The sequence below is a fragment of the Otolemur garnettii genome, unplaced genomic scaffold, assembly GCF_000181295.1.
Source record: "Otolemur garnettii isolate 467f Iridium unplaced genomic scaffold, OtoGar3 scaffold00009, whole genome shotgun sequence".
Lineage (NCBI taxonomy): Eukaryota > Metazoa > Chordata > Mammalia > Primates > Galagidae > Otolemur > Otolemur garnettii.
In genome coordinates, this window is record NW_003852404.1 from 3998842 (window position 1) to 4018305 (window position 19464).

At 50.2% G+C, this 19464-nt stretch overlaps 1 protein-coding gene across 2 annotated transcripts in view; it reads left to right on the top strand.

Annotated features, from left to right (window-relative positions):
- ECE1 (endothelin converting enzyme 1) overlaps positions 1–19464 on the top strand; it is a 113539-nt gene that overhangs the window by 84391 nt on the left and 9684 nt on the right. For both annotated transcript variants that reach the window (XM_012801552.2, XM_012801551.2), the window contains exons 8-14: positions 327–518; positions 6691–6833; positions 8668–8782; positions 12178–12288; positions 13741–13839; positions 14339–14416; positions 16408–16511. In XM_012801552.2, the coding sequence (XP_012657006.1) occupies positions 327–518; positions 6691–6833; positions 8668–8782; positions 12178–12288; positions 13741–13839; positions 14339–14416; positions 16408–16511 (842 nt within the window). The remainder of the gene's footprint in view (positions 1–326; positions 519–6690; positions 6834–8667; positions 8783–12177; positions 12289–13740; positions 13840–14338; positions 14417–16407; positions 16512–19464) is intronic.

Below are 19464 nucleotides of genomic sequence, written 5' to 3' on the forward strand. Positions count from 1 at the left end.
ATGCATAACAACAAACTGTGATAAGGGAAGGGTGGGCTAATGCCAATCTGGGAGCGTGGGGACGGAGGACAGTTAAAAAAGGGTGTGTTCCAAGAACAGAAAGACAGGGCTAGAACAGCTGGGCCCAGCCCTCTTGGGGACCTGTGGACTGAGAGAAGCCTTTGGGCTTTCTCCTGAGGGCTGTAGGGAAACATGAAGGGACACAGGGCTGAAATCATTCTCCCAGTTATGCTTCCCATGGGCTCTGTGCATGTGACTCAGCTACTCTTGCCCCCACCCTTGCGTGGTGGGCAGCCACTAACCATTTGGGGGTGCTGGACCCACAGGTGCTAACCGGATACCTGAACTACATGGTCCAGCTGGGGAAGCTGCTGGGTGGGGGGGATGAGGATGCCATCCGGCCCCAGATGCAGCAGATCCTGGACTTTGAGACGGCGCTGGCCAACATCACCATCCCCCAGGAGAAGCGCCGGGACGAGGAGCTCATCTATCACAAAGTGACGGCAGCCGAGCTGCAGGTAACCTGAGCCCCAGCAGCTAGCGAAGCCAGGTTGGCTCTTGGGCTTCAGACAGGCCGCTGGGCTGGGGGTTGTTTATTTGCACTTTGTCTTTCCTTGAAGTAGCTCTATGAAAGAGGGATGGTTGTTATCCCCAATTCACAGATGGAAAAACTGAGGCTCGGAAAGGTTAAGTTACCTGCTGAAGGCCACACACTAGTAGGTGGCCCCAAAGCAGCCTCCTCCCCTGCACCAGGCTGCTTCTCTGTGATGGCGTTTCCCTGTAGTCACCATAGCAGCTCACGTTGGCGGGGTGTTTTTAGTCTCTCCAGCGCCAAACAGGTGGAGCCTGGTTACAGTAAGCACTTAATAAATGTGAGGTGTGGGTTTTGTCTTTCTTCCCCCTTTGCTGAGCTAGGAGGGTAAGTGACATATTGAAGGCCCAGAGGCTCTCAAGTGGCTGGACATAAGACTCAGGGTCAAGTCACTGGAGCTCTGCTCTTGGCCACATCCCCTGGTAACATCCTGGCCATGGTGTAAGAGGGAGTCTGTGACTGGGGTGACTCATCCATTAGGGAAGCCTTAAGCTGGCTGCCTGCTGCCTCCTTCTTCCCAGTGCATCGAGTGTTGCTGTCCAGCCTTGTCCTCGGCGGCAGGGGTCACAGGGAAATCCAGAGGGGCCTCTGCTGAGCTTCCTGTTCCTCACCATCACTCAGTTTGCTTGACGAGGCCTTGCCCTCCCCTTGGAGCAGGTGCCACTTGTGTGCCAGGGCTCCACCAAGGCTCCCCAAGACTCACCAAGTCTGCCCGTCCCTTCCTTCCTTCAGGAAGAACCTAGGTGCCTACCCTTCTCTCCTCCCCATCCTTCCATCTGGGAGGTGTGTATGGGGGGCCACCTTGGACCCTTGTTCTTTTTTCTTTTTTTGAGACAGGGTGTAGTTTTGTTGCCCAGACTACTACAGTGCTGTAGCCATGGCCTAACAGCAGCCTCGGCCTAACAGCAGCCTCACACTCCTGAGCTCAAGTGATCTTCCCTCAGCCTCCTGAGTAGCTGGGACTACAGGCACCCACCGTGATGCCCAGCGAATTTTCTATTTTATTAGAGACAGAGTCTCACTCTTGCTGGTCTTAAACTCCTGACCTCAAGCAGTCGTCCTGCTTTGGCCTCCCATAGTGCTAGGATTACAAGTGTGAGCCACCCTGCCTGGCCAGGCCTTGTTCTTGATATGCTCCCACGCCTGTGGGGGACACTAGCTAGAAAACAACCCCAGTCTAATTGGTAAGAGCTTTGGGCAAAAGCAACAGGCCCTGGGAGCCGGGGTAGGGGAGCAGCAGGAAGGCGAGTCTAATGGGTGAGCACTGGCCAAGCCAACTGGGTGTCCTGTGTGAGGGTGCAGCCCATGTCAGAGCCTCGGGTGAGGGCAAGAGAGCCTGGCCCCCAGCTGGCACCAGCTGCCCATTAGGTCCCAGAGAAGCTGGTGCCAGGGCCAGTGGTGCTGAGTGGGCTGCGATGGAGATGAGCAGCCGGCGTCAGGCACCATCTGGCACTGTTTTTCTGCTCTAGGCCAGGAGGTCGAGGGAGATGCTGTTTGTGCCTGTTATTAGGTTTGCTCCAGCTGCCCAGTTCCCAGCCTGAGAGGGGCCCCTGCAGCGCCTCAGCCCCCCCCACAGTGGCCATGATGCCAAGAGTGGCAAGAAGGCACAGTAGCCCCAAGCCTTCCTGGGCTGCCAGATTCTCCCCCACACATCCTATCACCATTGTTTTTGTTCCCTTCTTCCAACAGGGAAGAAGGGAGGAGGCCTTCCCTCCCTCCCAGCTGCACAGCTGCCAGGGCAGGAAGAATCCAGCAAGAACAGTAGCCATAAACTGTGTCTGGGCTCTGGGCTGAGAATCAGAGGCAGCCCCAGCCTATCTCACCATGACCTGTGTGGCCTTGGACAAGTTACTTAACTCACCCTTGGGAGCCTCGGTTTCCTTCTTTGTAAAATGGGCTCATTCACTCACATCTGCTATGTGCCATAACACAGAGACAAATGAGATGCAGCCCTTGTCCTTACAAGAGACAGTGGTTCTTTAAGTCACAGAGTCCCTTGAGTATAAGTCAAAAACTATGGACTGTCACCCAGAAGAAATGGGCATATAGGGTGGTGCCCATAGCTCAGTGGGTAGGGCGCCAGGCACATACACTGAGGCTGATGGTTTGAACTCGGCCTGGACCAGCTAAAAAAACAGTGACTATTGTAGCAACAAAAAAACAGCCAGGTGTTGTGGTGGGTGCCTGTAGTCCCAGCTACTTGGGAGGCTGAGGCAAGAGAATTGCTTAAGCCCAAGAGTTTGAGGTTGCTGTGAGCTGTGACAGTACAGCACTCTACAGAGGGTGACATAGTGAGACTCTTGTCTCAAAAAAAAGAAAGAAAGAAAGAAATGAGCATATATGCATCTATTAACAAAAAAAATCTAACCAACATTTAAAGAAGTCTTGGGCCCCCCCTCCCCCCACTGAGGCCTGGTATCCTCAGTAGGAATCTCTCCCTGGCCGACCCACTGTGTTGCAGAAGGATAAGTTGAGGCAAAAGATGAAATGGTTTCATTCTATAAGCTCATGTGCACTATACAAATGTAACATATTATTACTATTCCTTTGTGACTGGCGGTGTCACCCAGGTCCCCAGCATTAAACAATTTGATTTATTCCACCCTGGGACAGAGAATGTCTTATCCCCTGGTATCTGGACATTTGGGGTATTTTTTCCATACTTCTTTCCTCAGGGATAGGTGGTCCAGGTTTCACAGTGTGGTTCTAGGCTAGCCCTGCTGGAACACAGAATGGTTCCAGGCTAACCCCCAGCAGAGTCTGAATTCAGAGCCACCAATCAGACATTCTTTTGTCACTTCTCTCTGTGGTCGTGAGGGCCTTCCCTTCCTTTCTAGCCCCACCCCCCACCCCACCCCTGCACCAAATGCTGTTTAGGACTGTGCCCCAGCCTCTGCTCTGATTTCTCCAGCTGAGACAATGCCCAGAAGCATCCTCCTCTTCTCTCCCACTTTTCAAGCCTACTTGCCTTGGCTAGGTTGTGACCAGCAGTCCTCCGTGGTTGCAGGTGTAGAAAATGGAGCTCATCGGTGTGCCCCAGAGGGTGTGTATCATAAGAGGAAAGTCCTAGTCAATTAAACCAGCCACCTCCCTAGAGCCGGGTCTAGGCACATGCATTTAAAAGCTAGGTGTTTGCTAAAGTAATAGGGATTGAAAATGTAAATATGCTAGTGTTCAACACCCATCTCCTCATCTCAGAATTGTGAGAATTTCCCCACACAGACACCTGCTATCCCTAAGCAGAGGGATTTCTCACCATCTGATATCTGCAGTTCAGGGAGCCCTCATTCATCCTGTAAACAATGACACTTTATAAACTTGTTGATTTTTCTGGATTCTTTGTCAGGGGGTCGTGCAAGACAGGTGGCTCTCATTGTGGAGCCCTATTTAAAGATCTGAGAGCACATCTCCAAATTGTGTAGGCCCCAAAATGTTAAAGATCAACCCCAGAGATTACCTGGCTGAGGGTCTTCTGCCAGGAGAGGGCAGAGAAGACAAGCTAGGGGGAAAGGAAACTCAGGGTTATTGAGCAGCACGTCCAAAGGGCACAGAGCAGTCGACTCTGGGAGGCCAGATTGTTGTCCCCATTTCAGAGAAAGGTAGAAAATGACTCATGGCTGCTGGACTCTGATCCAGTTCTGCTCAATCCCAGCCCAGGGTTCTTCCCTGCTCATCTGGCTGCAGGCAGGCAGGGATGTGTTAGAGCCCACCATTTCCTGAGTCTACTGTGCACATCTCTTCCCAGCTCTGCAGGTAGTTTGCACAGTCATGGTGAAAAATATTTACCCGTAAACTGAGCTAGCTTTAACCCCTTTGCCAGCACACTGCTGCCTTTGGGACCTGCCTTCCTCACAGCCTCTCCTGTCCTGTGAGGCCCTTGTTGCCCAGTGACTGAGCTGCCCTTTTAAGCCCAGAGAGAGAAAAGGGAACCAGGGTTTTAGACTTGCACAGTCACTGGTTAATTGTGTGACCCCGGAAAAGTCATCTTATATCATTTGCAAATTGTGTCTGTTAAATGGGGAGTTTTGATGACTGCCTCTCTCCTCCAGGACATCATAGGTATTTATGAACAGGTTATATAGATGGATCTTACATTACACATGGATTTTACATTATTAATTTATTTTCCCATATGAAGCCAATGTACAAGGCATCCCTGAATTCCATTATCCATCTTGCATCTTGCCCTGTTTCAATGCAACGGGGTCATAGTCACTCTTGGGAGACCTTGAGCGATGATTGCAGTGGCCAGCATCGATGGATTGCTTGCTAACTGCTAGACGTACTCAACTAAGTGATTGACACATACGGGCATTGTTGCCATAGCACAGAAGATGTAGGCCTGAGAAAACCTTGCATTCTGTAAAATGACACACTAAAAATAACAGGACATTTGAGAAAAATAGGACAAGAGCAAACCATTCAAAAGTTACGCAACTCCACTTGAGAACATGATGCAAAGGACAGATACTGGGTGTTTCCACTTACACGAGGTGCCAGACTAGTCAAATTCGTAGAAGCAGAAAGCAGAAGTAGTTTCCAGGGGCAGGGTGGGAGGCTGTGGGAATTTATTGTTTAATGGGTACAGAGTTTCTGTTTTGCAAGATGAAATCTGTGGATGGATGGCAGTGACGGTAACGCAACTATGTGCGTGAACTTAGGCCCCTGAACTCTACTCCTAAAGATGGTTAAGGTGGTAAATTTTACGTTACGTGTATTTACCACAGTTTTCTTTTTAAGTTGTGTGACTTAGTAATCAGAACCCTAACAAAACAATAACTGGAGCCTTGAGAGGTAGCTCAGCATGGCTGGAGGCTGCCTCAGGGGAGGTGCTGGCCAGGGACACCAAGGAGCTGCAGACAGGAAGGGAGCTCTGAGCCACAGGCTAGGGAGGAAATCAACTTGCTGGGGCCTGAGAGTTAAGCAGAGCTGGAGGGGCCTCTGCAGGGGCGGAGCCCAGGTTAGGTGTTCATTTTCAATCATTTTAAAGTAGAGCTGAAAGCAGGGCATGGTGGCTCACGCTTGTATTCCTAGCACCTTGGGAGGCCGAGGTGGGTGGATTGCCTGAGCTCAGGAGTTTGAGACCAGCCTGAGCAAGAGTGAGACCCTGTCTCTACTAAAAATAAAAAAATTAGCTGGGCGTGGTAATAGGTGCTTTTAGCCCCATCTACTCAGGAGGCTGAGGCAAAGGGATGACCTGAGCCCAGGAGTTTGAGGTTGCTGTGACACTATGGAACTCTACCCAGAGCGACAAAGTGAGACTCTGTCTCAAAAAAACAAAAAATTAAAGTAGAGCTGAGCAGCCTTCTGGTGCATCAGCTGGGCTGAGGGCTTTCCCTTCCTTGCCGAAGGTTAGCATTCGACTCTTGCCTTTCCAGATCCCAAGCCTGAGAAACATCACTTACAGACCAACACAGTCCTCACACATACTGCCGTTATCCCTCAGCTTACCAAACGCAGAGAAGCTCATTGATGTTGCGAAGGCCCTTGTTGATTAGAATAGATGGCATTAGCTTATTTGATGCTCACAGTAACCCCATGAAGCAGGCTCTGTATTATGGTGATCCCTGTTTTCAGATGAGATCCGGAGGCACGGAAGGGCTTACTCAAGGTTACACAGCTACAGTAAGAGCTAGAAGCAGAGCCCTGGCAGCTTGGCTCCAGATTCTACATGCCTCACTGTTTTAAGCCTGTCTGAAGCTCAGTCTCTTCATGGGTAAAGTGGGGATAATGTTACTGAGACCGCTTAGGCTCTGACAAGGAACAAGTGGCATAATACTACTGAGTCATTTGCAATAGCTCCTGACACACAGTGGGGGGGCTAGTGAATGACAGCCGCCGTTGCATCTCCTCTTCTTCCATCCTAGTTCCATTTCAAGGTGAATTTTGATGTTGGACTCCTTAGAATTCTACCTATAGCATCATTAGCAAAGTCGCCAGCCCCTGTTGGACTATCTGCCCAGGCTGTCAGGCAGCACCAAGTTCTTTCCTTTGCCAAAGGGCAGAAGGTGCCACGACGCCCTCTGCAGACTGCCCTGGAGACCTGGGCCCCGAGGAGATGCAGTCCAGCAGTGTCACTTTGTCCTCTTCCCTTATAGACCTTGGCACCTGCCATCAACTGGTTGCCCTTTCTCAACACCATCTTCTACCCTGTGGAGATCAATGAATCCGAGCCTATTGTGGTCTACGACAAAGAATACCTTGAACAGGTCTCTACTCTCATCAACAACACTGACAAATGGTAAGGGGGCCCTGGCAGCCTGGGATGTGACTCACAGGGAGCCGCCTTCTCAGGCAGGGTGAGCAAACTGACTCAGGAAAATGGGCCCTGGGATGGGCTTTTATGAGGGGCAGCAGGTCATCCTGGTTACAAGCACAGGTTCAAATCCCAGCTCCTTTCCCTACCAGCTTTGTAGCCCTGGGCAAATTTCTTACCCTTTCTTAGGTTCATTTTCCTAGTCTTTAAAATGGGGGTACAAATAGCACCATCAGATAGGGGCTGTGAGAATCAAGTAAAATAATCAGTGTGGGGCTTGGTGCCTGTAGCTTAGTGGCTAGGGTGCCAGCCACATGCACTGGAGCTGGCAGGTTCAAACCCAGCCCGGGCCTGCCAAACAACAATGACAACTACAACCAAAAAATAGTCAGGCATTGTGGCAGGCGCCTGTAGTCCCAGCTACTTGGGAAGCTGAGGCAGGAGAATCGCTTAAGCCCAAGAGTTTGAGGTTGCTGTGAGCTGTGATGGTACAGCACTCTACTGAAGGAGACATAGTGAGACTCTATCTCAAAAAAAACAAGAAAAAAAAATAATCAGTGTGAGGGGGTTTAATATAGTGCCTGACACATAATGGGACTCAGTGAATGGTAGCTGCTATTTTTAGTTAAGATTTATTATAAGGCCAGGTACAGTGTGGCTCACGCCTACAATCCTAGCACTCTGGGAGGCCAAGGCAGGTGGATTTGCCTGAGCTCAGGAGTTTGAGACCAGCCTGATGTAGAGCAAGACCCTGTCTCTAAAAATAGCCAGGTGTTGTGGTAGGTACCTGTAGTCCCAGCTATTTGGGAGGCTGAGGCAAGGGGATCACTTCAGCCCAAGAGTTTGGACTTGCTGTGAGCTATCACACTACAACACTCTACCAAGGGCACCAAAGTGAGATTCTGTCTCTAATAATAATAATAAATAGCCAGGCATTGTGGCAGGTGCCTGTAGTCCTAACTACTCAGGAGGCTGAATTTGAGGTTGCTGTGAGCTATGATGCCACCTCACTCTACCGAGGGCAACAAAGTAAGACTCTGTCTCAAAAAAAAAGTTATTTTTTTTAAAATGTTAAATACTTGTAGAAATTTTAAAACTACTGGAAAGAATAGAAAATAATTTAAATGACCTAAACGCCATTTATAGAAAGAGAAAGCACTAGAAAAAGAGCTGGGTTTTCTAATTCGTGGCTCTTTTTTTCCTCCATCATCTGTACATACCTAGATGTACAGTCTGCTTTTCCTTTGCCCTTTACCGTGAGCATTTTCCCCGTGTCATCCTAAACCCATGCAGACATCATTTTTCATGGTTGCATAGTGTTCCATCACGTGTAAATACAATCCTTTACTTACCCCTTCTCTTAATTTCTGATTGGAGGCTAGATAGGGGCCCTGTGCCCTGGGGTAGGGCAGTGGGAGCTGTCATCGTGGAAACCATGGCCTGGCTGGCCCCTGCTGCTTTCCTGCCCTCTCTCTGGCCTTCTTGTGGGAAAATGGCAGCCTCTTTCCCACCCTAGCCCTGTAGCAGACATAGGGGGGAAAGGAGGGGAGCCTCCATACTGGGGCTTCACAGCTGCCAGACACAAAGCAGTTAGGCAACAAGGATTTATTGAGCACCTATGGTGTATACCTGCTTGCACCAGGCACTGAGGGGTTTCGTTCCCTGAGCTTAGAGAGTGGCAACCAGGTCAAACCTAGGCTAGGAAGGAGCCTGGGATCAGAGGCAGCGTTTGAGAGCCCCCTAGGGGCCATCAGGGGAAGTGCTGTGATGCTTCTAGCTGGGGGCGTCTCCCAGCGGCTCTGGTCTCCTTTTGCCCCAGCCTGCTGAACAACTACATGATCTGGAACCTGGTGCGGAAAACAAGTTCCTTCTTGGATCAGCGCTTTCAGGATGCTGATGAGAAGTTCATGGAAGTCATGTACGGGACCAAGAAGGTGAGCCTGTTACCATGCATTCCCGTACTCATGCTGAGCACCTACTGTGTACTAGGCTCATAGCACCTGCCTAGGGCATAGAACATATGGGAAGATAGAACATAGGAAGAGAATGAAGAGCCTCAAAGGGCCTACCTGGTATCTGAGGGAGCCCAGAAAGACCTACGCCTTGCTGAAGCTTCTAGAAAGAGAGGATTATGCCAAGTCAGGGGTGAAGAGGGGTCTTAGCTACTTGGCTAGTTTACAGCAAATGGTAATTTCTGTTCTTTCCCTTCTCACTCTTTCTTGGTAGTGATGATAAATGCCCTCCGTGAGTAACTCATGTGTTCCTCACAACCCCTGTGAGACAGGTGCTATTATCATTCCCCTTTGCCTAGGGCAGCCCCGATAATGCTACTTCTTCCAAAAGATAAAACTCATAGAACAGAATCTGTTTCATGGTAGGGTCTATGTGAGTGTTTGCTGTTTCTGTTATCCTTCCTGGTCTGGGAGGAGCTAGGCCTTGGGCTTTGTAGGGGAGCAAAAGTCCCAGGCCCCAGACGCAGTGTGCTCCCCCTAACTTTAAATGGCCCATGAGGACCCCTGAGGGTTCATTCTCCCAAAGGCTTCAGGGCTCTTCCTGGCCCTCCCCCAGGGGAACCTGCCCCAGTGGAAAGTTCTGTAGCCACTTCTGCTGTCTCCCCAAGGTTACACATTGAATTCCTGCAGCTGTGTGCCAGCTCTGAGCCCACTATGGGATACTGAGATGGGTGAGAGGGACTCTGTGCCCCAAGAGCTACACCTGCTGAGAAAAGTCATGGGAGCTGATTAGCTCCCCCAAGTGCTAATGGGATGCTCCAAGCCTGGCCCCAGCAATAAAGACTGGAGTGCCAAGCTCACCCCACATACCCTGCCTCCACCCACATAGCAGCTAGCAAGACCCCAGTGGGTTCCCCACATCCTCTCTCATAGTCCAGTGGAATTGGGGAGCCAGATAAGATTAGCAGAAGATGGCAGGATGTAGGCTCCTGCTCTGGCCGAGAGTTCATCCTGGAAAGGGTTCTTTTCTCTCCCATGTCCACGTACAACCACCTCTGGCAGAAGGGGATTGCGGTAGAGGGTGGCTGGGAACAAGTCCTGGCCAGAGGAACTTACAAGGGTACCACCATTCCCTGGCCATGAGACCTACTCTGCCCTGTGGAGGACAGGGGGAAGCAATAGGTTGGCTGCCCTGACAGGCGATCCACCTTCCTGCCCCAGCTGCACCCTACTTTGAACTGGCCCTAGATCATAGATGCGACCAGAATCAGGATTCCATTCCCTGCAGCACTTGGCCTTCCAGGGGCCAAGTGGACTCAGATCTGGGCACACAGTGGCAGGAATTCATGTCTTTATACAGGAAGCATCTGTCTGACCAGCACCCACAGTGATGGCTGCAGAGATGGCTACGCATGGAGAGTGAGCATTACATAGGATAGGGCCTGGCACAGGGTGAACCCTCACTAAGCATTCGCTACTATTACTGCCATCGATATTGTTACTGCCTGCCTGTCTCTCCCATTGGATGTTCTGGGCCTCTCAGTCGAGTCCCTTAAATGCAGGCTCACAGTCGATTCATCTGTAGATTCCAAAGACTTAGCGTGATCAGGGCGAGGAGGAACTTCTCTGAGAACATTTAGGCGTGAATGAATGGGTTTATCCAAAGACTCTCCTGAGAAGACAATGTATAAGAATGTGTTTCGGGAATCACAGCCTGAACCCTCCCTGGAGCCTCGAAGTTAAGAGTCCTGCTCTCTTGTGTGGTTGGCCTCAGCCAGGCACAGCTGAGGCAGGGCAGAAGGCAGGTGTCCAAATGGTCACGTGGTTGGGAAAGCTAAAGGGAACTGGGGTGACCAAACTTTGAAAAGAGTAGAGTGCCCCTTCTTCTCTCTCTCCTTCCCTCCTTCCCTTCCTCCCTTCCTTCATCTTTCCTAGAAGAAATTTTTCTAAGACATAATTCACTTAAAATAAATCGTGCAGTATACAGCAAGTATATACTTCAATGAGATGTGACCAAGGAGGTCACCAGTGTAACCACGACTCCTTAAGATAGAGCTTTCCCATCACCCCTTTCTCCAGCTCCTCTGAGCAGCGCGCTCCCCCACCTGCAGAGGCGGCTGCAGATGGAGTCACACACCACGTGCCTGGCTTCTTTCGCCCAGCCTGCATCTGTGGGATTCGTCTATGTTGGTGTCTTTATCGGTAGTTCATTCCTTCATGTTGCCAAGTAGTACGTTGCTGTATAAAAATACCACATTTTGTTTATCCATCTTGCTGTCGATGGGCTTTTGGATGGTTTTCACTTGAGGCCCATCATGAACCAGGCGGCCCTGACCACGGGTGGTTGTTGCCACCTGTTCTTCAGGATTAAGACCTCGGCTTGGCTCGGCGCCTATGGCTCAACCGGCTAAGGCGCCAGCCACGTACACCTAAGGTGGTGGGTTCGAATCCCCAGCCCGGACTTGCCAAACAACAATGACGGCTGCAGCCAAAAAATAGCCGGGCGTTGTGGCGGGCGCCTGTGGTCCCAGCTGCTTGGGAGGTGGAGGCAGGAGACTCGCTTGAGCCCAGGAGTTGGAGGTTGCTGTGAGCTGTGATGCCATGGCACTCTACCCAGGGGGATAGCTGGAGGCTCTGTCTCAAAAAAAAAAAGAAAAAAAAAGAAGACCTCGGCTTCCTCTGCAGTGTGAAGGATTTACACGAGCAGGGCCACCACGCATGGTCACACTCACTGTCCACAGAGGGATGCCTCTTGCCCAGGCTGTGCCCCAGGAGGCTGCAGCCCACGGGTATCTGTTTCCAGTTCTCACAGAGGCTTTCTATGGACTACTGGGGCTGGCGGGGAAGACCAAGGAAGAGCCAGTGTGTCAAAGCCTACAGCGTGGCTAGACCTGTTCTCTTTCATGGAGGCTTTTGGTGGAGTTGGGCCTTGGCCTTCCAGGAACCTTTCCCCATTGCTCAGGGTAGACGGAGATGCTGGTCTCCTCCAACAGGGACAGGGTAAGGGTGGTCAGAAGCACAGGGTGGTGCCAGGCACGTCTCAGTTCCCATCCAAGCAGCATCCCTCCCTTGCTGGGGAACCTGGACCAGTGACTGGAGGAAGAGTTCAAATGGCTCATAAGGCCTTCCTCTCACAGTCACTTTGGTGACTCAGTGGGATGCTGTGTGTGAAGTCCTGAGCACAGACCCTGGCACTCAGCAGTGATAAGGGGTATCCATGACCTCTTGGCTCAGTGCCTAAAATAACTGCACTGGGTCAGAGGGGCCTCCCTGGAGTCCCAAACGAAGCATGGGCCCAGGTGGTGCTACTCCTGGACAGAGAGGAGGTGGGGAAGGAAGGACTGGGTCGAGCAAGCCCTCCCACTTGTATTTTACAGACCTGTCTCCCTCGCTGGAAGTTTTGTGTGAGTGACACAGAAAACAACCTGGGCTTTGCCCTGGGCCCCATGTTCGTCAAAGCAACCTTCGCTGAGGACAGCAAGAACATAGTAAGTGCCCTGCCCGTGCACACTGGCTATGATGTCATGCCTGCCCCAGCCCTCACGGACTTGGTAGCCATATTCCAGCCTGCTCTGGGCCTTTCCTACTCCAGGCCAGAAGGCCCTGGGGCTCCAGCCTGATCTCAGAAGCCTCCTCCCATGCCTGGAGTACTTTATAAAAGCTGCTGTCATCAGCTGCTAGGCCCTTCCTCTGCACCCTCTCATCTGACCCTTCTAACAACCTGCAAGGCTACGAGAGCCATCTCCACCCCACAAAGGGGGCGAAGGATGTAGCAAGATACTGGTAGAGCATTCTGTGGGTGATGGGTTTGTTCTAGACAGGCAGAGGGACATCATGGCTGAGGACTGTGCGGACAGCCAGGCCCAAGCTCAGATTCCAGCTTCACCACTCTTTGGTTGGGCTGCTGGGTCGGTACTCTGACTTCCTCTGTAACATGGTGGGTAGGGATGATCCCTCTGCAGAGGGAAGTTAAAGGCTTCTGTTGAGCACCCGGTACAAGAGAAGGGTTTCATGAACAGGAGCTATTGATCGTTGTTACAGTTTGGATTACAAAAGTATTAATTTTGGTTGCAATAGTATTAATGTAGATGTTATCTGCAAAGATGAGCCAGCTAAGGCACAAATCTACTCCATGGCCGGCCTGTGAGTCTGAGTTGTCACGTCAGCCCCTACTTGCTGCCACAGGGCCCTGCCTTTGCCTTCTCTAGAATCTTCTAACTTCGGCCTCCAGGCCCTCGAGAACAGCTTTTTTTAAGCGACAGAGTCTCACTACATTGCCCTTGGTAGAATGCTGTGGCGTCACAGCTCACAGCAGCCTCCAACTCCTGGGCTTAAGTGATTCTCTTGCCTCACCTTCCCAGGTAGCTGGGACTACAGGCACCTTCCAGAATGCTGGCTATTTTTTTTGCCATTTGGCCAGGCCAGGTTTGAACCTGCCACCCCTGATAGATGGGGCCGGTGCCCTACCCACTGAGCCACAGGCACTGCCCAACAACAGCTTTTTATCTCCAGCCTGAGCACAGCATTTCTGAAACTGCTGCTCAAAACTCACATTCTCTAGAATTTAAAACCTATTCCACCAAAAAGCAATTCTGTGGTCCAGTAAGTCTGAGAGGGGCTCCGTGTTCTAGCCCCTCTGAAAGAATCACAGGGAATAGTACCACATTAAAGGCTCTGAGAAGTCCTGCAGCAGACTGTACCAACTGTCCTGAAACTTGTCCTAAGCTTATTTGGCTGTAAGCCTATTTAAGGAAAGCCATCACAGGAGGTCAGTGTTAGAAATGGGGTTTGGAAAGCACGGCTGTGGCTGGTCTCATTACTACCCCACCCCGAGCTTTGAGCCAAAACTGAATTTAGCCTCTGGCCTCGCATCTCCCTTCTGCATGGGGCACCCATTGCATTTAGGTGAGGCCCATGCCCAGACCTATCTGTCTCCTCAGGCCACTGAGATAATCCTGGAAATCAAGAAGGCGTTTGAGGAAAGCCTGAGCACCCTGAAGTGGATGGATGAAGAGACACGGAAATCGGCCAAGGAAAAGGTGAGGCTGCTGGGCGCCTCCCGGGGGTCACCGAGGCTTCCAGCGCAGAGGCTGCAGCCGCGGGATGAGGGGGTGAGAGGATGAAGGAGAGAGGCCAGTTAGATCCAGTGAGCACCCTTGGGTGCTGTCCTGCCTCAGGGCCCAAGCAGCCTAGCAAGATGGAAAGACAGCCTTGAGCTCATAACTGCATGAGTGACCATCGAAACCAACCTCACGGGGAAGGTTTGTGAGGGGAAAGTGGAGGGAGACCTGGATCTACTCAGTCCCGGGGGTAGGGTTGGGGAAGTCTTCCTTTGAGAAAATGACATTTAAGCAGAGACCCAAAGTTGGGCAAGGGGAGGAGTCTTTCCAGAAAGAGATGTGAAAGCCCTGAGGCAGGGGGAGCAGCCCAGCCCTGTTTTCCCTTGGCCCAGACCTTGAGCCCAGCACCCACAGGGCTCAGGTCAGCATGGCTGGTGGCTCTGGGTGCTCACTTCCTCTGTCTCCCCTGTCTCCCCAGGCAGATGCTATCTACAACATGATTGGTTACCCCAACTTCATCATGGACCCCAAGGAGCTGGACAAAGTGTTCAACGATGTGAGTGGCCGCCACCCTGCCCTCTTGTGTTCCCAAATACTTCCTTAGGAAAGGGCCGAGGTGAAGCCGGGTGTGCATGGGGTGTTGGAGCGTGGTAGTCAGTACATTGGGAGGTGATGGAGTGTGGATGGGTCTGGGGCAGATGTGGGGAAGCCGTTCCCTGCTTCTGGGTCAGCTAGAGGCTCTGCCTCCCTGGAGCCACCACCAGGCAGTACCCAGCACTCAGTCCCAGAACATATGCCGCGTGCCCTGCAGCGTTTCAAGTGTGAGAAACACATTCTAGAGGGTGGAGAGGGAATTGGTGGCCCTGACACATCATGGGGTGAAGCAGAAAATGGAGCCCCACAGGCTGTGTCCACCTTCCCTGGTTCTGCCTCCAGAGTCACCTCCTGTCCTTGGGGTCCACCCCCACCTCCCCAGAGAAACCTGGATCTCTGATTGGACCTTGAAATGCTCATGAGAAAGAAGAAATATAAATCCCACATGCATTCTAAGCTTAATTTACACAGCAAGTGTAGTTGATCTATCTCCGCCAGTTAGAACTTTTGGCAAGCCCCTCCTCTAAGTGGCTTGTGCTTCTGCCTTGGGTAATAAAATTTTTATATCTTCTTGTGATTGAAATTTGTGAATTCAGACATTTAAAAAATTATAATAACTTCTTATCATGGTTCTATTTAAAACCTACAAAAATTAAATTCACTCCTGAGAACATGAGGTTCATCCACTCTGTAGCCTTTTTCCTTGAGAGTAATTTAAGATGCTCCAGAGTGTCATGATACAAAATTTAGAAACCTCTGGAGGCAGCCCAGGCAGAGACCACAAGCTGGGTATCCTTGAGGATCCAGGATTTTTCTAGGGCCCTGATGGAAAGGCAGAAAGATCTGGAGTGGATCTCAGGGAGAACTTGTACCCATAAAGAACTGAAAAGCTGGGCTGAGTGGTGAGGAGTGTGCAATAATACTTGTCCCTTGACGTTTCAGAGATAGATTTCCAACTTCGTTTACTAGATCTCATCTGTTTGATGTGGTAGCTACAAACCACAGGTGGCTATTTAATTAATTAAAACTAAAATTAATCAAAATTAAAATTAAAAGCCACACTCAGCCCAGGCACAGTGGCTCAGACCTGCAATTCTAGCACTTTGGGAGGCTGAGGTAGGAGGATTTCTTTTTTTTTTTTTTTAGAGCCAGAGTCTCTTTATTGCCCTCGGTAGAGTGCTGTAGTGTCACAGCTCACAGCAACCTCTAGCGATTCTCTTGCCTCGGCCTCTCGAGTAGCTGGGACTACAGGCACCCGCCACAACACCTGGCTATTTTTTTTGTTGTTGCAGTTTGGCCAGGGCCGGGCTCAAACCCACCATCCTCCGTATATGGGGCTGGCACCCTACCCACTGAGCCATAGGCACCACCTGAGTTTAGGAGTTTAAAACCAGCCTGAGCAAGAGAGAGACTCTGTCTCTACTAAAATGGAAAAATTAGCTAAGCATTATGGTAAGCACCTATAGTCCCAGCTAGTTGGGAGTCTGAAGCAGGAGGATCACTTGAACCTGGGAGTTTAAGGTTTCTGTGAGCTAGGCTAGAGTGAGAGTCTGTCCAAAAATACATAAATAAACAAATAAATGCTCACCACATTTGAAATACTTGGTAGCCACCTGTGGCTTGTGTCTGCCATACTGGACAGCACCTGCATAGAACACATTCTTTGCCACAGAAAGTTCTATTGGACAGCACAGAAGATATCTTTGCCTTAGACCCAGGCACTGCTGGATCTGTGACACCCCTGGGTGAAGCTCTTAGTGTGTCCTCAAAGGAGAGCATTGTACCAGGCCCCCCACAGGGTGATAGCCAAGGGAAGTACCCAAGCCTGCAGCCCCAAGCCCTCCATTCTAGTCCCCAGCCTGCAGACCGACAGGTCTCAGCTTCCTCAGTCTCGGGCCACGCCCTCAGCCTGGGTATGCTGTGAACCTGTGACTCTGTATCCTCTTTTTCCAGTACACTGCAGTCCCAGACCTCTACTTCGAGAACGCCATGCGATTTTTCAACTTCTCGTGGAGGGTCACTGCCGACCAGCTCAGGAAAGCCCCCAACAGAGATCAGTGAGTCCCCTGGGCCCCGCCAATAAGGTCCTAGGTCCCCCAGTCACATGGATGCACTGGGCCAGCTTGTCTTCCTTACACACCTGCCCTGTGCCAGATGCAGCTGTCATGAGAGCCCTCTGAGGAGCAGACACCTGCTGTTATCCCACTTTCCAAATAAAGAAACCAAGGGTTGTGGGGTCCAGCTGTGGCAGAGTGAGCCTGGCCTCCAACTGAGCTGTACTGGGGAGTCTTCATTCTATTATCTGCAGAAGAGGTTGGGAGGCTCAGTTGGATTTTGGGTCATTGTGACAACCAAATGTGAGGACGTTGGCAAGGGTCAGTTTCCTGTAATTCCTCACTAACAGGAGTGGTCGTGTCTCAGGGTAGGCTCCCCAAAAGGCCAGGGGAAGGTTCTAGATGGGCCCAAGCACAGCTCTGGTTCCCAAACCTCACTGCATATCAGGATCCTCTGGGGAACATTTTAAAAAATACAACCTCCTGCTATTCTCAAATTAGAATAATCTGTAGTGAGAATTGGTTTCTGTCCTTTTTAAAACTTTCTCTTCAGGCTCGGCGCCTATAGCTCAACCGGCTAAGGCGCCAGCCACGTACACCTAAGGTGGCGGGTTCGGATCCCCAGCCCCGACCCCCCAAACAACAATGACGGCTGCAACCAAAAAATAGCCGGGCGTTGTGGCGGGCGCCTGTGGTCCCAGCTACTTGGGAGGCAGAGGCAGGAGACTCGCTTGAGCCCAGGAGTTGGAGGTTGCTGTGAGCTGTAATGCCATGGCACTCTACCCAGGGGGAAAGCTTGAGGCTCTGTCTCAAAAAAAAACAACTTTCTCTTCAGCAAAGTCAGATGTTGTCAGCCCAGTTCCAGGCCCAGATTCAGGTCCCTTCTTCGTGAAACATTTTGAGTGATTAATCTTACTAAAAGGTGACACCAACATCTCTTTGTCTGTGGTGCCCCCTGGTGGCCAACTGGGGTTCAAACAGCTCTGTTTTCTATAAGTTTCTTATCTTCAACCAGGGCACCCCCTAAACGCACAAGAAGGTGGGCTTTTACCTTCAGAATATGGCTCAGGCACTGTTGCCAATTTATCTGAAATATTTTAATTTAGCTTACAACCTTTCATTTAAATTTCATCTCCTGTCCATGAATACATCTGTGATTATTTGAACATAAATATGTGTTAAATTTCTCAATGTCTCTCCATGGCTTTGGACATCCCTTAACACATCTGTGTGGGGCTTATCCAGGGGACGCCGAATGACTATTTATGCTCATGGAGAAATGTCTTTTCCATCTCTCCTCCTCACTTGCCCTTCCCCTCCATGCCAGAAAAGTCCCCAAAATCCCCAATATTTCATTACTATTTACTGTTAACTTTCAAACTTTTTGGTCTCAGAACCTTTCTGTACCCTTAAAAAATTATTGGACCCTCCAAAAGCCTCTTTATTTATGTGGGTTATGTTTATTTTTATGAAATTTTTTTTTTTTTGAGACAAAGCCTCAAGCTGTCCCCCTGGGTAGAGTGCTGTGACATCACAGCTCACAGCAACCTCCAACTCCTGGGCTCAAGCGAGTCTCCTGCCTCTTCCTCCCAAGTAGCTGGGACCGCAGGCACCCACCACAACACCCATCTGTTTTTTGGTTGTGGCCGTCATTGTTGTTTTGGCAGCCTGGGCTGGATTCAAACCCGCCACCTTAGGTGTATGTGGCTGGTACCTTAGGCACTTGACCCACAGGTGCCGAGCCATATTTTTATGAAAATTTTATAAAAAATAACTTCTAAAAAAATTGAGAAGAGATGTTTTTCACAAATTTCTTTGACATCTGGTTTAATAGAAGACAGTTGGATTCTCTTTCTGCTACAGCATTCAATCTGTTGCAATATGTTGTTTTGAAATATATATTAAAAAATCTAGCCTCACACAGATACTTAGTTGGAATACAGAGGGATATTGGAATGGTCTTTTCTGATATTTGTGCATATTCTTCTGTTACCACTTCAAAACGCAACAAGTGCTCACTTTTTTTTTTTTTGAGACAAGGTCCCATAGCCTTGGCTCCGTCACCTTGGTTAGAGTGCATTGGTGGCGTCTTAGCTCACTGCAGCCTCCAAGTCTTGGGTTCAAGGGAATATGCTGCCTCACCCCCCAGGTGGCTGGGGCTATAGGTGCACACCACCACATCCAGTGAATTTTTTTTTATTTTTTGTAGAGACAGGGTCTTGTTCTTGCTCAGGCTGGTCTTGAACTGGTGGCCTCAAGCAATCCTGCCTCAGCCTTCCAAAGTGGTCTCCAACTGCTGAGCTCAGGCAATCCACCTGCCTTCGCCTCCCAGAGTACTAGGATTACAGGTGTGAGCCACCTGTCCTGGCTTTGGAATGGATCTTTGACCAAGCTTGATTTTGTAACATCATGCATTAGTCATTTGGAAAACAATGTTTCATTGAATTTTACAGATCTTCTAAACAGTGACACTTTAATTATATGGTATCAAAAAAAAATTCCACACTTAGGATATCCCTTAAATTAATTTGTTAATATCACTACTAACGTCATGAGAGTGTTATTGGGAAGCTATCAAATTTGTAGGGGCCAGGCTCAGCACCTGTAGCTCAGTAGCTAGGGTGCTGGTCACATATACCAGGGCTGGCAGGTTCAAACACGGCCTGGGCCTACCAAACAATGATAACTACAACAACAACAAAAAAAAAATAGCTGAGCATTGTGGCAGGCGCCTGTAGTCCCAGCTACTTGGGAGGCTGAGGCAAGAGAATTACTGAAGCCCAAGAGTCTGAGGTTGCTGAGAGCTGTGATGCCATAGCACTAGGGCAACATAGTGAGACTGTCTCAAAAAAAGAAAGAGGCTCGACGCCTGTGGCTCAAGTGGCTAAGGCGCCAGCCACATACACCTAAGGTGGCGGGTTTGAATCCAGCCTGGACCCACCAAACAACAATGATG